This window comes from Coffea arabica, chromosome 5e (genome assembly GCF_036785885.1).
Source record: "Coffea arabica cultivar ET-39 chromosome 5e, Coffea Arabica ET-39 HiFi, whole genome shotgun sequence".
NCBI lineage: Eukaryota > Viridiplantae > Streptophyta > Magnoliopsida > Gentianales > Rubiaceae > Coffea > Coffea arabica.
The window spans coordinates 9,481,252-9,504,231 of NC_092318.1; the positions used below are offsets into that span (position 1 = coordinate 9,481,252).

Genomic DNA, 22,980 nt, shown 5'->3' on the forward strand with positions numbered 1-22,980 from the left:
TTTCCTAATTGTTTAATTTGTGAAATTGTTACTCGCTGCTTGATTTACGTGATTGCATGTTTTGGGGCACCACTGAACTTTAGCTCACCCCACGTTCATTTGTTTTCCATGACAGGTCCTAGCACTTGAGCAAGACTTGAAATCTAATTTCACTTTATGCATGTAGTTTGAGTTAAACATTGTATCTTTTATTTTGGATTGCCGCTTGAAGCTGGAAAATGTAAACCCTGGAACTGTTATTTGGCTTGTACTAATGTATTTGGATTGTATGATTTGTTGCCTGGTTTGTAACGCGTATGGTATTTAAGAGTCGACGATTGGCTATCTTTTAAATGCTGTTATCTCTAAAGTTAATGTAGTCTTAGTTATTGGTCTATTTTGGAGGATCAATATTGTAATAGTTTAGACTATACTTCGGAAGGTTTTGGGCTAGATTTCTTGCGTGAGTCCTGGCGAGAGTTAGGCAGACGGCCCGCCAACCCTCTAGTTCGCCTTAGGGGGAAGTGGGGTCGCCACAGTATATACCAAAAAGAGACATTAAAAGTAGAAGATTATGAATCATAATTATTGGACTATGGAAGAAAGGAAATATCAAACCCATTCTTGATCTCCGATAATGAAATCATTCATTTAGTTAATTATGGGGGAAAATGAAAGAAAATGCATCAACTAATCCAATAGAGAAAAAAATAGAATAAATGATTAGGATGATAGGGGAAAAAACGGAGTACAAAGTAGAAACTATATAACAAACATGTAGTGCACATGAGGATTTGTTTAATTATCTTTATCTTTAATCAAAAAAGAGAAAGGAAATAAAGTGAACAAAAGAAAAAACAAACCAAAATGAAGAAAAGAAAAGGAATGGGCCACGTGTCAAAATGAGAGAGATCCACTTGGCAATCATTGGAGTTGCTATAGTAACTCCACTTTCTTCTTATATAATAGGTAGATAGATATTGTGGTACAAAATAATAAACATATCTATACTAACACTTTTTGAAGAAGAGATGCTTAATATTTCGGAAAAAAAGTAATCTAGAATCATGTACATGGTAACAGAATTTTTAATGCATTTAAAGAGACAGTTAGTGTGGCGGCCCCACTTCTCCCTAAGGCGAACCAGAGGGTTGGCGGGTCACCTGCCTAACTCTCGCCAGGACTCACGTAAGCAAACCGACCAATATTCACGTATAACTTAAACCAAAGTACAATTCGTCATCCGAACATGCCAATCTTTTAAACGATTGGAATACTAACACATATTAACTTCAGAGATAACATAGCCAACGGCATCTGAACATTCACTCTTAAGATACAACTCCAACTAGCTTAATACATAACTATCTTTATACATTACAAACTATAAAGTGAAATCATAAAATTTAAAAACTTTCATACAAGCCAAAACACAGGGTCTGCACTTTTCCAGCTTCAAGTGACAACCCAAAACAAAAGATACATAGTCCGATTCGATACAATATTTACAAAAACTACAAGCAGACTTCAAAACTTTCGAATGCCAAAACATGTTAAGGAAAACAAATATCGTGTGGTGAGCTAAAGCTTAGTAGTGCCCCAAAACATGCAACCATATAACACAAATAGTAAATAATAACTTCAAGTTTAAATTCAGCAAGTAGAAAAGCGTATAACAGCACAGGGTAGGATACAGGGGCTCTCAGGAGCCATTTTCCCCGCACTTGATCAAAATGAACCGTAGTTGACCCTCTGTCAACTCTCACTATCTAAAATCCATGTAGATTTGTTATTTTTTTTCCTTAACACGCTCCAACCAACTTACTCCCACACCGGGCCCGCACGCCTCACGAGAGAGTTTGGTATTACTCGAGTAAACCTTTTTATAAACTAATCGAGGGATTCATCCAACGACGTCACATTATAAACTAGTCGAGGGATTCACCCAACGACGTCACAACATGTTTTTACCAAGTCAGGATAAGAGGCCCTCCCACCCTAAGGTGTGGTACATTCCCCTGCCTGGTAGATCAGTTGACGAGTCCACGCTCCAATCAACAATTGCAAGATATTCGAGAAAACATTTCACGCAGGTCACCACTCGAAAGGCTAGTGCGATAAAGTACACACTGCCACTTTGATGGTTCAAGAAAACCATTTTCCAAATATCACATAACAAGTCAAGAAAACACTTTAACACTTTAGTCATAGAACAAGCACGGACACTCACCAAAAGTGAAGCTCAAAAGTCAAGTTGGGAATCGTAATCCAAATCCTAGCTAAACCCTAGAAATCCAAGTTTTTTTTTAAAAAAAACATAAGTTTTACTAAACAAACTCTTGGTTTAAATACAAAAGATTATCTGGTATAGAACTAATTTAATTCCTCGAAACAAATCAATAAATCTCTTAAAATCAAGACTAGTAAAGGAATAAAATGTTTCGTGTGGTTTCTTTAAAGATATTTCCCTTCTAGAGGGGCAAATTAGAACCAAATTAATTCAAACAAGTTTTCTTGCCGAACAAGTTTTCTATGTCTTTTATTTGAAATTATTCAAATCTAGTGCTTTTAACAAACTTTCTCTAAACAACTATTCAAGGCTAATTTTATGAAAAACTTAAAGTTTAGAAGTTAATGCGATTACTCCCTGAAAGCAATAACTTGATATCTAAAAGCATTAACTAGTTGGCAAGGTTTTACAAGTCCCGATATCTAAATTTTAATATTAACGTACTATACTCAATATATATATAACTTGATATTAAGATAAAATATTCCCACACGGCTTGATTTAAAGGTACTTGAATTCAAAAGACTAAAACAGATTTCACGATTCCAAATCCAATCAAAATTCAACAAAGGAAATCCAAGGTATCCAAGCAATCTCAAATCACAAACCATGGATCTCCCAAGCACATTTCGGCCAACTAATTGAACAAATTCACCAAAAATTAAACTCTTGCAAAAAGTACTCAAATGGCCAAGAGCTTCATCAATCATTAGTTCTTGACAACAAACAATCACTTCCAATCACAATTCAACCAGAATTTCAACCCAAAACAAGAAGAAAAACCACAACCAACTTGACTCCCAAATAATTCCAAAAATTCAGATTTTCTTTTCTTGTTTCGATAATCAAGAAAACTCCAACAAATTTCAATTTAAGATGTCCATTAGATCTCCAACTTTTACTTGCTAGAAACACTAAACGTATAGCTTATAATCTGTCCAACCAAGCTAAAGTAAATAATACACAAATCCAGCAAATAAACTCACCAAAAGTCCCAACCAATTCGGCCAGCAACCTTGAACAATATCCAGCAATATAATAGTTTAACTATAGAGCTTTGTCCATAATTTTCTTCAAGTTTTACTTCAACTCAACATGCAAAAGATGATTAGTAAACTACAAACTAGTCTTAAACATCCAATACAAGAATCTTAGCTAAAATTCGAAGGAAAACTAGTCAAGTGCTCAACTCCTTTCTCTCGGCCATGCTAGAAAATATTTTCCTTCAATAATTGCTTCAGTTCATGCCCCAATTTACTAGCTTTTCAAGTGTTAAAATCAATAAGATAAACATGAAACCTAAAACAAGATGTTATAAGACGTTTTACTTAGGATTATAGGCAATTATCATGGAATTTTCGAAATTAACAAGAGAGTTTCAACCTTCACTCTCTCGGCCAACAAAACAGATTTTCCAGCCCATTACTTCAAAATTTTCAACAAGGTTTCCATCCAGAAAATTCAGCATGCAATACTAAATATAGGTCGTATAGGGCATACAACAGGATTTTCCAAATTCAATTCACCAAAACATCCATTAAAACTCAAAAGAACCACCATCGGCTAAGCTGGAATTTTTCCAGCGGTCATGCAGTCCTCCAAGCAAGAATTCCAGCAACAAAACTCAAGCTTGTCACCATAAAACTTACATGCATCACCAAATAAAGAGCTATCTATCAGATTGGATCCAAAACTAAGTTCGAATGTCATCAAAAGTCACCATCTAACCAGAAATTCATCCAAATTCTCTCGGTTGACATGCAAGCAACCAGATTTTTGTATTCCTTCAATTTTCTTGCTTAATCAAGGTTAATTAATCTCATGCAAAGCTTGATCATCCAGTTTTTGGTTAGTTAAATACACATCTAGGCTCAGGTTATCACAGATTGACCAATTAAAGGTGTAAATTTCCAGCTCAAGCTCTCGGTAACTTCAAATCCTTCAACATCAGATTTCCGTGTGACTTAATCCATCATCTAACCACACAACCACCACATGCATGCCTATAATCTACATCATCTACCCCTAAACAACTAATCTAGGTCCAGAAATTACCTCAGCTTTGAGCTCAACACACACTCGGCTAGCAGCCGCAATTTTCCTCTCCTCTCGGCAGTCCAAAATTGCAGTCCGCAACTCTCCCTCTCCCTTGCTCAAGCTGACGACTGGAATGGAGGAAGCTTGGCTCTCAACCTTTTCACCAGCTCACGGATGGAGTGGATAAAATAGCAAGTCCCTCTCTTCTCTCTCTAGTTTACGGACAGAAGGAAAAGAATAAAAAGACTCGGCTCTTTCTCTCTTGCTTTCCTCTCTCAGCTCACGGCAGCAAAAGAAATTGTCGTGTGGAATGAATGAAATGAAAGTGTTGTGGTGATTAGTAGTTGATATAGTTGTGTGTGATAGTGGAGGAAGGAACCGGCACCATGGTATGATAAGTGTGAAGAATGGGACCGGCATGCTGGAATTGTTTGAAATTGGAGATTGTTCTAGGAAGTTCCATAGTTGCATGGTTGATTTGGAATGAAGGAAGGCTATTACGGTCCTTTAACATCTTGTTCATCCTTTACTTAAGCTCCTCATTCGTAAATTAACTCCAAGATTTTACCTCAAATGAAGTTCGATAGCCTACTAGCATACTAGTCTCGCAAAAATTAAATTATCATGATTCAACGTCCTAAGCGTAATTATAAAAAGTTTTGACTTAAAACAATTTCGTCTGAATCCCAATTTCCCCTTAACACCTAACGTTATTAATACTTAAAATTAGCTATTGAAATTCAAGGAATTAATATTAAAAGCAAAGACACACTCTACGTCAAGAGATATTATATTATCTTGGCGAAAATCAAATAATTAGAATATTTAGCAAAATCGAATTATTTGAAACCTAAATATTATTTTTACATGCTTGTTGCAAAACAACTAACAATCAAATTCTTTAAAAAAAACTAAAATGCAAATGCAACACGTATATATATATATGTATATATTTATATCTATATTTTTCAAGGTTATCACAGTTAGCATGGGTGGTAAGATGAAAAGCGTTTCTTAAATAATTCAATGCATCAATATTGGACAGAACATATTATGTTAAGGTCCATATATAAAAAACCTATAATAAAAAACAAGGATCTCAAGTTCTCAACCAATTCATTTTGTTCCCTTTAAAAAAAAATCATTCTCCTATCTTGTGCCCCTAAAATTGTTGAATGCATTTACTTTACCATTTTTTACAAATTTTAACGTCGTATTTTTAAAAAAATCTCCGCAATATGTGTTTTTAGACTTCTTACAAATATTCAAAATCACAATCATCTATATCGTATCCCATCAATCCCCTTTATTTTTTATTCCCGTTTCCATCCATCCCTGTAACCCATACTTTTTTGGCAATCCTTCCTGTCACTCTTCAACTTCTCACCATTTTGTTCCCTCCCTCCTCTGCTTATACCTAACCTCTAAATTCATGTTGCTGCGACCCCGTACATTTAACTTTATGTATCATAATAAAATTAAAAAATTATTACAATGTCATGAAGTATTAGTATGTCAGAATGAAAATGAAAAACTAATAACACAGTATAATATCCTCAAGTACAACAATATATATATATACATGGCTTTATTGTTATGTATATAATGTAGCAATCCACATTTTTACATATGAAGACAGATATAACAATACATAAAATAATCACTGCTACCAAAATTCACCTTGTACCATTTGGGTTTTCCACTCTTATTACAATCTAATATCAAATTTGGGTCAAATATATAAAAATTAAGTTGTATTTTAGAGTTAACACGTTCTATATCTTTCTCTTAAAGTATAATGTTACTTTTTTGAATGTGGAGTGTATAATCTCTCTGTACTGATCTATAATGTTCTCTAATGGTACCTTTTTATATTCTTTCCATACCAAACTAAAGTTTTATCACAATATTGTACGCACTACTTTGGATTTTAATACTGCCACGTTTGTTGATCTTTTAAATGCATGACATTATTTCCCTTTTATTTGCTAGTTAAACTTGCTCTTTTACTTAATATTATTAAGTTAACTTCATAAAATATTAACAGCTAAGTTTTTTCTGTTACTAATAAGTTTGACAATGCTTTCCTATTATTTACCCTTCCACTTGTCAACTTCATACCAACTTCGCATATTTAGAGAGAGTTGTACCATGATATAAGATATGAAAGTACTAGGAGGCGTCTGATGGATAGGGAACAGATAAAAGAAGAAGGAAATGAAGATACGTTTTCACATTTTTGAAACCTCACCCGAACATATCAGTAAACAACTTTTTTTTTAAAATTTGTGTTCAGATTTATCGGAACTGCTACCGTAAATATTCACAGTCAACAATTTTATGGCCACGACATACCACTTACACTTGTTTGTCAAGAAATGCAATGATCAAATTAGTTATAAATTTTTATAATAGTGTAAGAACTGGTAGATGGGTATTTCTTAATATAATTTGTCGGATATCGATACATTTTTTAAAAACTATTTCTAATCTTCCCAACCAACCTAACCCTCTCATTCACTGCATTTAACAATCCTTCTGTTATGTAAATTATTGTACATTACAATTTTTTTAGCATGTCATGCATCACTTATTTCAAATTTTTTGTATATATATACATATATACATATGTATATATATTTTATTTATTATTCTGTACCACAATATAAAAAGATGTAAAAATATTATTTTCATTTTCAATACAATCCCGGGCCTAGGACGTGTCAAAATACTATTGTGTCGAACTACGCATAAGTTTGGGGAAAAATTATGGAATAATTGTTGGATAATTAAGGAGCATAATGAAACTTTTTTTTGGATGATTCAGCAACTAAATTGTAAATTTCAATTTACGCAATCAACTCGTAGGGGACCATGACAAATAAAATGAACAACATCGCTTATTCTACCCTTGCAAACAAATAAAATGAACAACCCATTTGCTGAACCCAACTCTTTAATTCTTTCGCTAATCTTCACAAGCCGCGAATTGTGAATTACTAACACTTAAGTTTATCAAATGTAAAGAAAACTGTGAATTTGCTGATGTGTCATGACTAATATCTACGGCTACATAGTGCATATGGCCTGTAAAGATTGGACTAAATTTCAAGGCGGGAACATGCTTTCGTCCTTTCGCCAAACGCGATTGGGACCGCCAGTGTTGCCGCCCCTAAGCAAATGTGAAGGGGCACGCTGCAGTAGTCATTCAAAAACGTTGCCTTCTAATCTCACATTGGAATTCACAGTGAAAGGTGGGCCACCATTGACGTATGACCGTTCATTATCTGTCCAACCGTACACCTTTGTGCATCTTCTCCTATAAGCAAGACTGGCGCCAGTCTTGTCATCTTGGGGAATTACACCCCAACCGAGCTAAATTTGCTCTCTAACATAAGCTCCCTGTAACCTATGTGGCTCGTATGATCACCGGAGCCAAATTTTCTGCTGCCTTGAAAAATATAACTGGTGTGCCTTACACCAGTTGTTGAACCTAGTTGGGTCTTATTAACCCACTAACTCGTACAACAGCTTCCGTAAGCTCCCATCCAACATAGATTAAAATACAGTAAGTGATACAAATGTATTCTTACTGATGATAAAAAAATCTCTCTTGCATGCTCCATTCGACCTAGATTAGGAAACGTATTTGTTTACTTGAATGGAGGAAAGCCAAGTGTGGCCGGTGTTTTATGCGAGAACTGCCTGGCATTTTATGTCATCCCAACTTCATAACGCGTTTTGGGAAAACGGGTAGTCAAAGGTCATGAAGGAGAAAAGACTTAAAGAGCTAGTGTTTTAACCTTCTCAAATTATTTTCGGGGGATGATACTCCAAATTCAAGCAAATTCGCTTTGATACCTAAAAATGGGTACTCCGATTAAAATGGAGCAAACCCAAGAAAAGCGTATGTTGAAGTGGACAAGGGTTAATTGATAACTCAAATACATAATTTGGTTACTGGTACTCTGCTTAAATGTGCACTGTGGTATTACTTGTGCAACATGAAAGCCATAAAGTCCGTTTTGTTTAACCGTCTTCAATTCGTTTATTTGTAATAAGCAAGCTACAAACTTGTTCCAAGCAAATAAGGGTAGGAAAGGCATAAAGAGTTGTTCTTGTCTACCAAAATAGATTTATTATTGTTTCAGCCAAAGGAGGAACTGAAGCCGTTAATGGGAAAATGAGTATCGTCATCTTATAATGGAGGATAGGCAGAAAATAGCTGGTGTTTTATTCAGAAATGTTTTTATTTGTATTTTATCCCTTAAATTAAGTTGTGTATGGAACAATGGGTACTCTTTTGTTGTAATGGAGGAATGCCGTAAACAGCTACTATTTTCTTAGAAAACGGTTGCATTGTTATTCGACCCACAACTAAATGTATTTGTAGAAGGGAAAATGAGTACCCTGTTGTTGTAATGGCGGAAACACATAAAAGGCTGGTATTTTATTGGAAAAATCATTGTTATTATTGTATTCGGAAAAACATGTCTGTCTATGGAAATGGGTACTCTGTTCTCATATTCCTACCGAACCTGTCCACAGCTGGTCTTCTACAGCGGAGTAGTGCAATTCAGAAATATGCATGCGATTTGGTTCTTCTAATTTTCCCAAATAAAAATTTAGATGCAGTGCCAACTGTGACTTATTATCGCACTAACCTAACTTAGGTTCGTTAATCGTAGTCGGCAAAAGGAATTATTGTAGACACCAAAATTTTAGTGTAATTTCATTTACTATTTATTTTTTTTTAGTTTTTATTTGTCGTATTAGTTTTATTCAATTTTTTTTTGTTTTTAGTTTTTAGTTTTTTTTTAGTTTTTTATTTTATTATTATTATTATTTTTTAAGTTTTTTAGCATACAATTTTCAAGAAAAAGCATTAAAAAAAATAGGCTTAATGTTTTCTTGAAAAAATGATGAAAATGAAAAATGAAGAAAAAAGAAAAGAAAAATGAAAAATTGCAACTTTGCTGTTTATTATTTCTAGTTTATTTATTTTTATCCGATGTTAATTAAATTGTTGTTTTTTTACTTAATTTTATTATCAATTTTGTTAAATTACTTTTTTAATAAAAAAAAAAGGGCCGCATGTAGCGGCATCTTCAGGAAAAATGTGGCTGGCATCGGAGGGCTCTAAGATGCCCAGTAAAACCTCCACTCTCATCCTCACCTTTCAGGTGAGGGTTTGAGAGCAGGTTTCTGGTATAAATAGAACAAGAAACGCAGCTTTTAAGGGCGATTGGAACGGCTAAAAAATCTGAAGGGGAACAACCGAGGGATAAGATATAGGTGACGTTTGAAGAGATAAAGGGGCGGCTAGGTTTGGAGGGTAGAAAGAAATCAGAAAGAGGCTATTGACGGCGTGGATAGCTAGAGAGAAAAGAGCCGAGAGTGGGAGAGAGGAACGGCTAGGGTATAAACTAAGAAACCAGAAGGAGAGAAAGGGGACAGTCTTCAGAAATCAAACCTAAAGCTCGGAGCTTCAAAGCCCTCTGTCAAAGTTTGCAACCTGGGTTCGGCTAATCCAAGCATACCCACGGTGATTTAACTCCAAAGGCAGCAAAAGAGGTAGCTTCAAAACCCTGCTCTCGTCTATTTCTTCTAAAAAACTGGAACGTGGTTTTCTTGTTTAGTATTTGGGTCACTAGAATGCATTGTTTTTCGGTTGGTCAGAACTTATGAGATTGTTCATAACTCCAGTAGCTGTATTCTGAATTTGTTTGATTGGAAATTCATGAGCTAAAAAAGAAAAACATCAGTTTTTGCGTTTTCTTTCCTTCATATAAATGGAATGGGTGTCATCTGTGGTTGATTTCTACTGGCTTCAAAGATGTGATTTTTGATGGCTTGGGTAAAAGAGTTACAAAGATGGTTAGGTGTTGAAGGTTGTATACTGATATTCATGGCTGTCTTTTGTTCCGAGTCCTGCTTTGCCATTTTACTTCATATAGCAGACAGATATTTTTCTTTCCCTTTCTATGTTCACTCATGGTTGTGCTCACTCTGGTCTTTCATGGGTTTCATAGTAAGATTAACAAAGATTTGGGTTTGGTTTTCTGAAGCTGCGGCTGAGAATGTAGAAAATGTTTTCGATGTTTGTATGATAAACATTGACAGGATTTGGCCTCCCATAAGTTACGCATGCCGCTGCCTTTTGTTGAGCTGGATCCATTTTTCTTTCTTTGGTTTGTTCTTTAGTGCTAGTAGTTGTTTTGTTGTTTTCCGTAGAGTCTCGTTGATTGTTCAAGAATTTGTTTGAGAAATTTTGGGTTTGGTTTACCGAGAAGTAATGAGACTTTAATTGTTATTTTTCCTTTCATGGCACAAGGCATGTGCGAATGTTAGTTAAATAAGTGAGCTTCTGTGGAATAATCCAGAATTGGCTGAAATCTTTGAATGAGCTAAAAATTTGCAAATTTTCCTATGCTGGTTTTCGCTTTCTTGTATGCAAATGCAGGCACACAATTTCCTTTTTGCTGTCAAAGCCGACAAGAAAAATGAATAAAGGGGGGGGGAGGTTTGAGCTATGCAGCTTGTGTTTTCTGTTTTTGTTTGAGAGCAATGCATGTTTGGTTATTTTGGGTGAAAGAATGCTGTTTGTTTAGCTTTCATCACTTGCGTTTAGCATGACAATGGAAAAATGAAAGTTGCAGCTAGTTTTGTTGCTAAAAAACTTCATCAATTGCCGAAACTTGCTGTTGCAGAATTTTTCTTCGAGTTTGCATGAAAAGTTTCATAAGAACTTGCATAGTTTTCTGCTATGTTTTCGATTGTTGATTATGAAAGTTATTGGTTTTGCTACTTAGTCTGAAGTCGCAGGCATTTGTTTGTTGCAGAAGTTTAAGTCTCACGTAGCTTGCATGAATTTGCATGAAATAATTCTCTGAAAATTGCACTTTGGCCCCCAAGTCTCCCTTTGTTTTACTATGGCCCAAGTAATTGAAAAATCCATCAAATCGACCCTTCAATTTTCTTTTTTCCTTTCAATTAGGCCCCAACTTTGCGAACATGGATGTTTAAGTTGTTTAAATGCTTTAATACTTATGTGATTATTTGTGATTACTTGATCTTTTCTTGCTCCTGGACCTTTAGAGTTCCTAAAATGTTTCAATTGGCCTCGATTGATTGATTAATGGTTGCTATTGGGTCTTTAGTCATTTTGATATTTTAGAAATTTGATCAATGATTCACTTTTGCTTGGATATTAGGCATTATTTGATCATTTTTAAGTTACAATTGAAGAAGGATTCGATGATTTTGTGGATTCAAATTGGCTTATTTACATTTTTCCACTAAATTGGTGCATTAATTCTTTGTTTTGATGGTTTTTAGCCCAAGTTATCCCTTTCTTTGGTGACTTTAGCCCAAGTTAAGTCGTGTTTACTTTACTAACATCATAAACGGGGAGGTATAATTTCTTTTATCCCTTTTTGTCTCTCTCCTATGTGATTCAATGTGCTAAGTGAGAATTGCATGTCTATTTTGCTTTCCTAGCCTTTCTTTAATTCCTTTCATTTATTTCATTTACTTTTGCTTTTACTAAGTTATTCTTTTATGGGGTATGTGTACACCTCTTGGCTTGTAATAGATAGGGCTTGGAGAGCAATTTTGTCCATTTTTCCCTTTCCCCTTTTGTTCTAGTTAGCAAATGTAATAGGTTCATTGCTTGCTTTTGTTGCTATGTGTTAATTTGCTTTATTAGGCTTTTGCATTTAGTCGAGCATGCTAAGTGTTATGTGCTACGTGTTTATAGATGATTTGCATGTCTACTTGCTTTCTATAGTCGTAGATGAATATAATGGATGAATGCACGTCACCACAGTAGTCCAACGCTAGTTGTGGCTCATTGTCCCGTTTTCCACTAGTCCAACGCTAGTAGGAATTCATAGAAAGGGCTAGTCCAATGCTAGACCCAATAGGCCGTCCCCTCTCGTTAGTACATACTTGCATGTTTTACTACATTTCATGCATTTTCCTTAGTTTTTCTAGCATTTGGCATGCCCCTCTAACCTTTTCCCCTTCATCTTAGGTTTTTGCATCTTCATGCTAGTTATAGGATACATTTGCTTGAGAGTCCCCTTTCGATAAGGGAAACGAGCGAGTGTGGCTACAAAAATAGCCTTAGCACGCTAGTTCTTCCTTCTAATCAAAGGGAAAATTAAAGTCGTGAAGTTAGGAGTCATTCCCGTACCCGATTTGATGCATTCCTATAGGTTCATACACTTTCATTCTCATCATGTCACTCCCTCACCCTCTTACCCACATTTTCTCACTACTTATATCTTTTTCAATACAAATGCCATGTTCACACATTTTTCTTCTTGTCACTTGTTTTTCTACCTCACAAATTGCACCCAATTGCACTTATATGTATTTACTATCATATTTTCATCCATTTGCACACAAACACCTTTATTTTCTCAATTTGCACACATGCACTTGTCTTACATTTGCACACATGCACGTTTTCTTACATTTTCACACTTGCACTCATACTTGAGTCTTCATTTGCATCATTCGCGACCTCTATGAGGACTTTCCTTATTAGCCACCACAACTCATGTGGTTGGGACCAAAAAGCCTTGTAAGAGACATTTTAGATTTAGGATTGCATTTCTTTTTCATATCCATTAGTCATATCCAACATGCAACGCATATTTTGGGTAGAAAAATTAGGAAAAGTGGGGCTAACTCACGCAACTAGCTTTGGCTAGGGTAAGGGAGTGCCTTAGGCTTTGCCTTTGCCTTCTCCCTTATCAAATGTGACCCCCGATCCCTCTCTTTGGTTGCGTAGACCTAAAAGTTCTTTAAAAGGGTTTCTTTACCTTTTCTTTCAAAATGAAAATCATTTTTTTTGGGTGACTTGGTACACCCTAACTCTATACCAAGTGGCGACTCCATTTTCCATTCAAAAAACCCTTTTTGAACTTTATTTGGCCAAACCGTTGCAATTCACAATCCCACGGCCTTTTATTTTCACTTTCACACACGTTCACAAACATATCCTACACACTACTTTCACTTTCACACCATTTCAAAAAGTGGGGCGCGACAATTATTATAGAGGTCAAACTGCTCTTAACCACTCAGTCGATGCACTGCAAGCTCCTCCATTTAAACTCAGGTTCGTCATCCATATCTCCTCCTATAAGAGTTTCACACAACTAAACTTCTTCCTTGCATGCCCATTCACCCCCGCATTGGTTTCGCACAACAGCCTTCACTATTGCATGCCGCTTCAGCTTCATACAACCACCTTCTATAAGTTTCGCATCTTTCTTTACCACCTGTAACATGTAACTAGACGAAAGATTCGCTTCGTTCTGCATGTTCTAACCCCTGAACCGACCAGCCTCCTCGTAACATAATCCTTTTCCAGACTGACTCATGGCACTTGGACGACTTCCTGAAATACATGTCCTCAACAACGGAGGCATGGTCGGCTACTTTCAAGATGAGGTCTTACCACTTCACCACATTGGAGTGAAGTGGATAGTTGAGGAAGCGCTGGTTCGGTTAGATAGGTTTCCCGGAGCGGAGTTTCCGCAGTCGATGCTGGTGTCTTGCATCCCCGTTCGCAACCCCATTGCAAACGAGGAAGTATTCCGGTCGCTGGTCAAGTGGCGCCATCGTCCACTCCCCCTTATGCAGAACCTGAAGGCGTTTTACATCATGACCTACAATGCCTGGTTTGTGGGTAAGGAGGAATTTGTTGCACATTTCCTCGGTCTAAAACCACTGCTCTATACCGACGTGTGGATCCTCTTCGGCGCCAACTTTGAAGACTGGTCTGTAACACGGTTTCTGGCTGAACAGGGGTATCCCGCCAGTATGACACGCAATGTTACCATTGCAGATAACCTTCACACCGCAACCATTTGCTGGAATCCATCAGCTGTAGAAATCACGTTTGAAGACAGAGATGCTATTGACAGCCTTCTCCTCACTGTGAGGCGCAAAAAATACCGCAGCTTTCTCAGAGTAGCTACCACGGTTGCCTCCTTAAACCCTATGTTTGGTCTTATTGTGGAGCGTTTCGAGTGAACGTTCGCAGGTACAACGGTGTGCTTTTAATTTTTTTTGTTCAACATCATATTTGGATGGTGTGTGGTTTTTTGTTCATGGCCCTTGCTGTTGTTGGGCGTACCATGCATGGTTTTGATTGTTAGCATATGAAGGGTAGGGGTTAGGGGATGATAATATGCAAGGCCTGAAAATTAGGAGTGCACCGTTTGTCGGATATATGAGGGAAGGTACTTAAATCCAAATATATAAGTAAGAACTTGTTTCGTCGTTCAACTCCACAAATTTCACTGTGATAAACCTAACAATGTTGTGCCACATCCCAATTGGTTGTACATAAGCTTCAGCTTGTTCAGTTGGCTGGCTAAGCTGAAGTTCATATTTAACAACGTAGCGATTGCCATCGCAGTGACTAATGACGTTCATCGATCAATCAACGATCCCTAGTACCTCATCCACACACACATTTCGGGGGACAAAGGGAACAGGCATTTCGGAAAACCACATAATGCACAATGTAAACAAAAACCAAACCTAGTATGTTATATAACGTAAAATCACCATTTAAACAGTAACACTCCGCCGGTTGGACCAACTCAGTCGCACATGCGGCAACCACCGGTTGACAACGGATGGACAAAAGGCAATGCCACAGCAGTAGCAACCAAAAATACAAGAGGCTGTAAACGAGCCTAAATGCCCATTCTATCCTTACGGACACCATAGTCCAGTACTGTACGCGGGCGGGGGGGGAGGGAATGCAATCAACGCCAACACATTAATTCACGGTTTCAGAACTAGAACAAGGACTACCGCCACCACAGCTACCACAACAATGTTAAGGATCGTCACGTTCCTTTGCATGCTTCTCAGTTCAGCTATGATGGCAGACACCTCCGCCGCGGGTGTATTGGTGACGGGGGCGGTACTTGACGGGGCGGGATCGGGAAGTTCAAACCCCGTTGCTCGTGCAAAATCATCACACCACCCAATGAACGTTCGACAGGGCCTCTGCAATACAACTACCTTAGCAATCTGAAATTTTTGTTCGAAACAGTTCTACCGAAGAACTTACCAGGGCGTTAGCGCAGCGATAGTAGTGGCGCCCCCTGTTTGCTTCAGACTTCCAGACAACACGAACTGCACAGTTTCGACCACAATTGCAATATAATGTATAGGCCAGACCGTGCTATTAACCGACCCGGCTGAAGACGAAGAAGCCATTTGCAAAGGTTAATCTCCTCCGCTACACCGCCTAACTTTATCTCTGCCAAACACAAGGACACGGCGCTCCCACGGTGTCCACGGACAGCGCCTTTAACAAGAATTTGGGGGTTGGAGGGAATAGGTTTTCCCCAACAGTAGTCAACACATTTGTTTGCTTATTTGGGTTTGGAATGAGGTTATTGTTTGGTTAAGTACTTGGAGTCTCCCATCATGTGTAGTTGATGTTTCGGAACGAATACAATAAATATGAATAATCTCAAAAACCTTCCCTGAGGTTTCTGACAATTTCACTGGTATCCCTTGAGGTTCTCAAAATTCCACTGACCTTCCTTGCCTTTGAGTTATTGGCAACAATGCAGTCCAAATCTGATTACAATATCTTCTCCTCATGTGTGAGAAGGTATTTTTATGGGATAATTTCAGAAACCTCCCTTGAGGTTTCTGACACTTTCACTGGCATCCCCTGAGATTCTCAAAATTTCACTGACCTCCCTTACTTTTGAATTTTTGGTAACAATGCAGTCCAAACCTGATTACAATATTATTTTGATGTGTGAGAACGTATTTTTATTCCATGGATGCCCCTTTGGTCCTTGTATTGGTAGAAGATTGAAAGAAGAATAAATTATTAGAATGATTACTAAAGTTGAAGGGTTATAAGTACAATATAAAAAAATGTAAGCACCAGATGTGCCAGGAAAAATGCCGATTTTCATAAATTTTAAGTCAACTAGTAGGTTATCTATTTAACATAAAATAAGTAACTAATTAAACTAATTAAATGGAAGAAACTCGTAATAGAGGAAATCTATACAAAACGGATATAGTACTGGGCAATTACCTTTTTTTTTTACTTTCACGTATTTAATTTATGTTAAATACAAAACCTATTAGTTTTCCTTTCATAAAAATATTATTATATCACCTTTTAAATTTTACTTACGTTAACTAATTGACAAATGTATCTGCTGGTTGGTAATTACATTTAACTAGAATAACAGAAATTTAATATGTAATGAAGGTGATTAAAAAATTATTACTCCTAGGCGGCAATAGAAGAAATAATTTGGCGCCAATTTCTGAAAGTTAAATTTATGTATTTAACATAAATTTAATATGTGAAAGTTACAAAATGAAAAAGAAATAGCGCATAACATACCAGCTCTTTATGGGAAATTGACAGATTTTGTAGTGTGTATTGTACTGGCTTTTTATGGGAAACATACCAGCTCTTTATAAGCAAAATTGGTTAAATAGCAGCCAAAGGAAAACTAGTATGTTTTGTACAAACTTTTTATGGGCAGCATACTAGCTCTTTATAGCAGCAAATACCAGCCAAGACAGAACTAGTATGGTTTTTATTTAACATAAATTAAATATATGACAGTTTAGGAAAAATTGAACAAACAACACATACTATACCAGCTCTTTATGGGAAACTGGCATGTTTTGTAGTACGTTTTGTATCGGAATTTTTTTGGAAACATACCAGCTCTTTATAGGGAAAAAGGGTTTAATAGTGGCCAAAAGGAAACCTAGTATGTTTTCTATGTAAAATAAATCAAATATGTGAAAGTTACATAAAATAAAAAATGTTATGAAACAACTAAAAGTGTGGATGTCCCTTTGTATTCCCAAGAGAATTAATTCATGATTTATTGCTATATTATGTATAGAAGTTACAATCCATTACAGGTACAATCCTCTACTCATTTTGTCTCATATTTCAATTCAATTATAGTATTTCATTTTATTAGTTTTATAACAAAAAATAATACTTAGTTCTTATAATAGAGAAAAGCCTTACAGAGGATAAACACCAGCTCTTTATGCCATTTACCCCACTTGGCGAATAAACACTAGCTCTTTATGCCTCTTCTCAATTAATGGGTTCCAGTCCGGACATCCGTGGCAGCATACGAGGAGTCAGTCTAGCGGGAGTATATGCAACGGACGCGACCTTTTGGTTGCCATTTACCCTGTCGAACCTGTCTGTCAAATCTGTGCTAGTGACTTCTAGAAGCTGGTTGACGACCCATTACAGGTACGAACTAACCCTCCCTGTTTATCACTGTGGAAGCTCCTTTGCTCTGCGATGAACGTCGGTCAATTTACGATGTACGTTAACTAATTGACTGTTCATGTTCCCTTGCTATCGGTGTATTGTTACGGTTCGGATGAATTAACCGTATTGACAGATACGTTGGTCGGTTTGTAAAATTGTTTCGGATGACAGTTTTTTTACGACAGAATGTTGCGTCGTTTGCAGGAGAAGTCGCCACTTTCCCATTTCTATTCGTTTATCGCTACGGTTAGTCGGTCTCCCAGAAATTCGGGATATTACACCTGATCAATCATTATTGGATTTTATTAGGAAGTAGTTGTTGTTTGAAGTTTACTCCATTCTTGGGGCTTTGAGGGATTCACTCAATTGTGGCCAGTAAAAGGAGTTAACCGGACATGGCCAACGAACAAAAAGGGAGTTCAAGGCCTCCATCCTCTCCCTTCCGACCGAGGTGCTATCCGAGGTGCTTGCACGTGTCTCATCTTTTTCATCCACTGATCTTTTCCGGGCAAAACTATGGTTCGTTCTGCTATTAATGATACAAACAAGAAGAGGCATATTCTTGTTTGACCTGTGCTTTTCGTTTGAGTTTAATGGATCATTTCTCTTATTTTGCAGCTGTAAGTTGTTTTACGAAGTTTCGGATGCAAACAACATTTACCACCGGGTGTCACTCGACAAGTTTGAAATCGTTCCGTGGCAAAAAAATGACAAAGTGTCGAGGTTCTTGAAGAAGTGTAGAAAAAGCAAAAATCCAGAAGCCTTGTATCGAAAAGGAGTGGTAAGCATCGGGCCGATGTCCCGTTTGCTTGAATATTCTGCCTTTTCATTTGAAGTTGCTAATGAACAATTTAGTCACGTACAGTATAACTCCTGGTTAAAGTTACGACAAGTTGGGTTGCTTTGGAACGTAAGACGCAATAGTAATGGGAAAATTCGGTAATGTTTTAAATGGAATAGTAATGAACTAATATTCCATAAGCATACTTGAGTTACAAAATTTCTAGATTAAGCTCACATCATCTCTTTCATTTGAATTTCATTGTGATTTTGGTCTGCACACTTTACCCCAAAAGATATATACAATAGGTTACTGCAGCTTGGGCCCCAGTAAATAATTCTTGTCCCGCCGCCACTGTTCTGCCTGCACTTTTTGACTTTTTCGTTACTATTTCAATCAGTTTTACGCAAGACTGTAATATCAACTTTGCACTGCTTAGGTTGATTATTTTACGCACAAGCATGAGGACTCAGCATTGGAATGCCTGGAAGAAGCTGCCAATTCAGGCCATGCCGATGCTGCATATGCGTTGGGAATAATTTACATCTTTATTGGTGGGGACGAGTTAAAGCGCAAAGGTATGAGACTGCTGAGCAGGATGAAGAAATCCAGAATTCTGAAAGGCAAAGTGAAACTTTGTTGTGACAATTTGCGAGTGCTGCTGAGGATGATATGGGTCAAGAATCCAGTGTTTCTAAACCCAACGCCCATTTGTTGTGCCATGACACATGAGAGGAAAACATCTTCATGGCCTATGGATGCCGACGACGTGGAGGAGAGTACATGTGAAGGCTGCGCTTGCGATGAAGAAATTGGAGTAATTTGTGCTGCCCTACCTTATCGTTAGTGTATAAGATTGAATGTTGAGAACTCCTTTTACTGCACAAATTTGTCACCATCGTGTACAAATTAATTATGTTTGGCAACTGAATTGACCGCTACTTCTTACTCTCTTAATATTACTGGTATGAAAAGCTAAATAGCTTATCTTGGCCCTTGTATGTTCTGTATTTGATCGAATCATTCATGAAGTTAGTATGACGATTTTCTAAAAATCTGGTGCGTTAACAAAAGGGTACTCTGTTCTTATAATGGAGGAAAGCCATAAAGAGCTGGTCTATTAAGAGAAAGTGATACTATACAGAATGTGACCATGATTTGATTTATGAAATTATCCAAAGAAAATTTAGAATAATTTTGTCAATTTAACTAATTAATTATTATATATATTCATATAATGCATTATATAATTATGCTAATATATTATATGGTACGAAGTATAGTATATATTTATTATAATGTTTAGTATATATTAGTATACGTATAAGTAATAGGAATCATTATAATTATATAATATATTATTACTATATACACATATATATTATAATTATATACACATATAATATACATTTATAAATATATATAAATAGTAATATGTAAATATATTTTATAAAAATTTTTAAAATCTATTTTTTTAAAAATATTTTAAATATATAATGTACTTTATAGTCATATAATGTATTAGTATAATTATACAATGCATAACATAAATATATATAATAATTATTTAATCAAATAAACAAATTCATTCTAAATTTTCGTTGGATAATTTCATAAATCCAAATCGTGGTCACTTTCTGTACAGTATCACTTTCTCGTAAAAGATCAGTTTTTTATGACTTTCCTCCATTATTAGAACAGAGTACCCTTTTTTCCATAAATAAATTTTTTTATCGGGTAAAATAAAAATAAAATCGATTTACGTTAATTGACCAGCTCTTTATGACTTTCCTCCATTATAAGAACAGAGTACCCTTTTTCCATAATTAAATTTATTTTTCGAATAAAATAAAAATAAACTCAATTTACAATAAAAGACCAGCTCTTTATGGCTTTCCTTTATTACAAGAAAAGAGTACCCATTTTTTCGTAAACAAATTTATTTATCGGATTAAATGAAAATAAACAAGTTCTTGAATAAAACGCCAGCTCTTTTTGGCTATCGTCCATAAATTATCCATTTTCTGATTTTTTCCATAAGCTAATTCAGGGGAGGTTTCTGAAAGTATCCCTTATAATATATGTGTATATAATATTAATAAATTATATAATTACATAATTACATTTATTATTATAAATAGATTGTAATATAACCCTTTGTAATTTGGCTTCCGCATAACCCACTTCGGAATACACGCTCGAATACCGAATCGGGTTGATTTTCATTTGACTAAATCGGGTTTGCCTCCCCTTCACGCCTGTCCCCACCTGATCAATTATCCCACAAAAGCTTGTTTTTCTTGAACTTCTCATCGTTTCTCCTGTTAAGCCCATCAAAAGCTCCGTTGTTGTGTAAACACATTGAAAAGTTTCGGTTTAAACTTTCCCCCCCTTCTGAAATTTGGAGCAGTTCGAAGAGTTTTAGGCGGCAAGGTCCAAAAAAATCGGATTTATCGCATTCGCTTCCTCTATTGCTCAAAGTACTCAACAATTGAATCGCATCCCGAAGCAAGCATAGGTAGTAAAATAGAGGCCTGTATGAGTCTTCCAGTCTATGCAGGTATGTGGGTCGACGTAGAAGCTCTCGCTGGTGAGTGTATCGATATCACGGAATATCTTAATGCCCAAAATTTGTTAAATTTGCTGGTAAATAATGACAAGTGCTATGATGCAATGGTTAGGGAATTCTATGCTAACTGTAGGGCAAATAAGCAGAAGTCTGTTCTGCGTTCAGTGGTTAGGAATGTACACATGGAATTGTCTGCTGAGGTTTTGTGTTCAGAGTTTGGGTTGGTTGACAGTGGATACACTGTTGACTATAAACGGATTAGCGCAAAGAATGTAGATAAGGTTGCTGTGAAGGGTTACAATGATCTAGAATTTCTTGGAGAGATTAGGCTAAATGGTGACAGAGTTATGAACATGGGCAAAAAAAATAAGTTTTATGCGCCGTATATGAAAGTGTTGCCACGGCTGTTACATCTGATAATAACTCATAACATTGTACCTAAAGCCGGAAGTATCACTTTCGTTAGTGCATTAGAAAGAGTTATATTGTGGCATATGTTACACAAACAACCCGTCAACATAGGCAATTTGATCATTGCAACAATGCTCAACAGGATTAGGAAGATTAAGAGCAGGGAGAATAAGAGAACACATCTCCCTTTTAGTATGTTGTTGACCGGGCTCTTTAGGCGCTTTAATGTGCCATTCTTGGCTGACCATGTTGACAAAGGATTTTACACCCAAAAAATGGGAGTATCGTACTTCAAAAAACTGGCATTCAAAGTTGAAGATGGTGGTTGGATGTGGAAGAAATCCTATACCTCTGATGCTATCATTGGTCAGACTGGGGACATGAATAGAAAAGTTGAAGAAATAAAAGAAATGGATAAGAGGGGAAAGTGTACTGGGGTCGAGGTGCGGCCGGTTGTGAGGGAAAAGACACACCTTGAAGATGTTGTCATACTATCTGAACAAACCAGAAAAGGGGCAACTGTATGTAACAATGTTATTTTATTCCTTTTTGTTTCTTCTTCTCGATGGCAACACAGGAGCATAACCCAATATTTGTATGACTAGGTTGTGGATAAAGTGACACAAATTTTACAAAGAGTTGGTGCCATCGAAGTGAAGGACTGTGGATTTGAGACATTGCCATTTCTATGAGATGTAAGACATGCTCTTGCTCTTTCCTGTAATCCCCTTTATATATGCTAATACTTTTATTGTCCAGTGTCTACCACAAGCTTCCGGCGTAGCACCTGATGAATTGAAAGAAGCCGTATGCTTTCATGTCAGAGAACTCGTCCCGCAGATGTATGTTAAAGTATCGATACTGTCAATGGCTAACAATGATCTCGCTTTCATCTGATTATTGTAATCATGTCAATCATTGTTCACAGCTGTGTCAGTACACTAGATAGGCAACATCTCTTTGATATTACAAGAGAAGAACTGGAGCAAGTGATGCTTCAGGAGACATGTCTCAGTGACAAAGTAAGTTTTTTATGCGATTTCACAGGCCTACCTTGTTCACTGATCTCGCTTTGTATTTCCACTCTTATTGAATGTTTGAATTTGTTCCATTCTGTGAAGGTTGTGACCCAGTACCTTCACTTACTCCAGAAAGAATATAAGCAATTTGTTTTCTTCAATCCTATGTTTTGGGTACGTAAGGAAAATTATTGTATGTGCTGTTGTGCCTTGCAAAATGTGGACCTAATACTTGCTTCTCAATCACTTCATTGTAGTTGAAATGCGTGTTAGACTATCCATGTATATTTCCTGCAACCAAAAAGCCATTCGTTGATCAAAGCAATGACGACTCCATGACAAATCCTGAAAAGGTAAACATTAGCTATCATTCTCGCCTTAACATTCTTATACAATATGTGTAGCAGCTGCATGTTAGTGGAATTGGATTCAGCCTAATATGCCTTAGGTTTTAACACATTCGACATTGCTTGTTGTATGCGATTGCAGATTTTTTTCCCAATAATTTATTCAAATTATTGGTTGCTCATGATTGCACATGTCAAGGACAAAGAAGTGTACATTGTTGATTCT

The 22,980-nt window shown here is 36.5% G+C and overlaps 1 protein-coding gene across 1 annotated transcript; it reads left to right on the forward strand.

Moving 5' to 3' along the window:
* Positions 1–18,022: 18,022 nt before the first annotated feature.
* Positions 18,023–19,255, forward strand: LOC113743933 (uncharacterized). Its single transcript, XM_027271991.1, has 3 exons — positions 18,023–18,090; positions 18,246–18,408; positions 18,848–19,255. The coding sequence occupies exons 1-3, from the start codon at positions 18,023–18,025 to the stop codon at positions 19,253–19,255; spliced, it is 639 nt and encodes a 212-aa protein (XP_027127792.1).
* Positions 19,256–22,980: the final 3,725 nt, after the last annotated feature.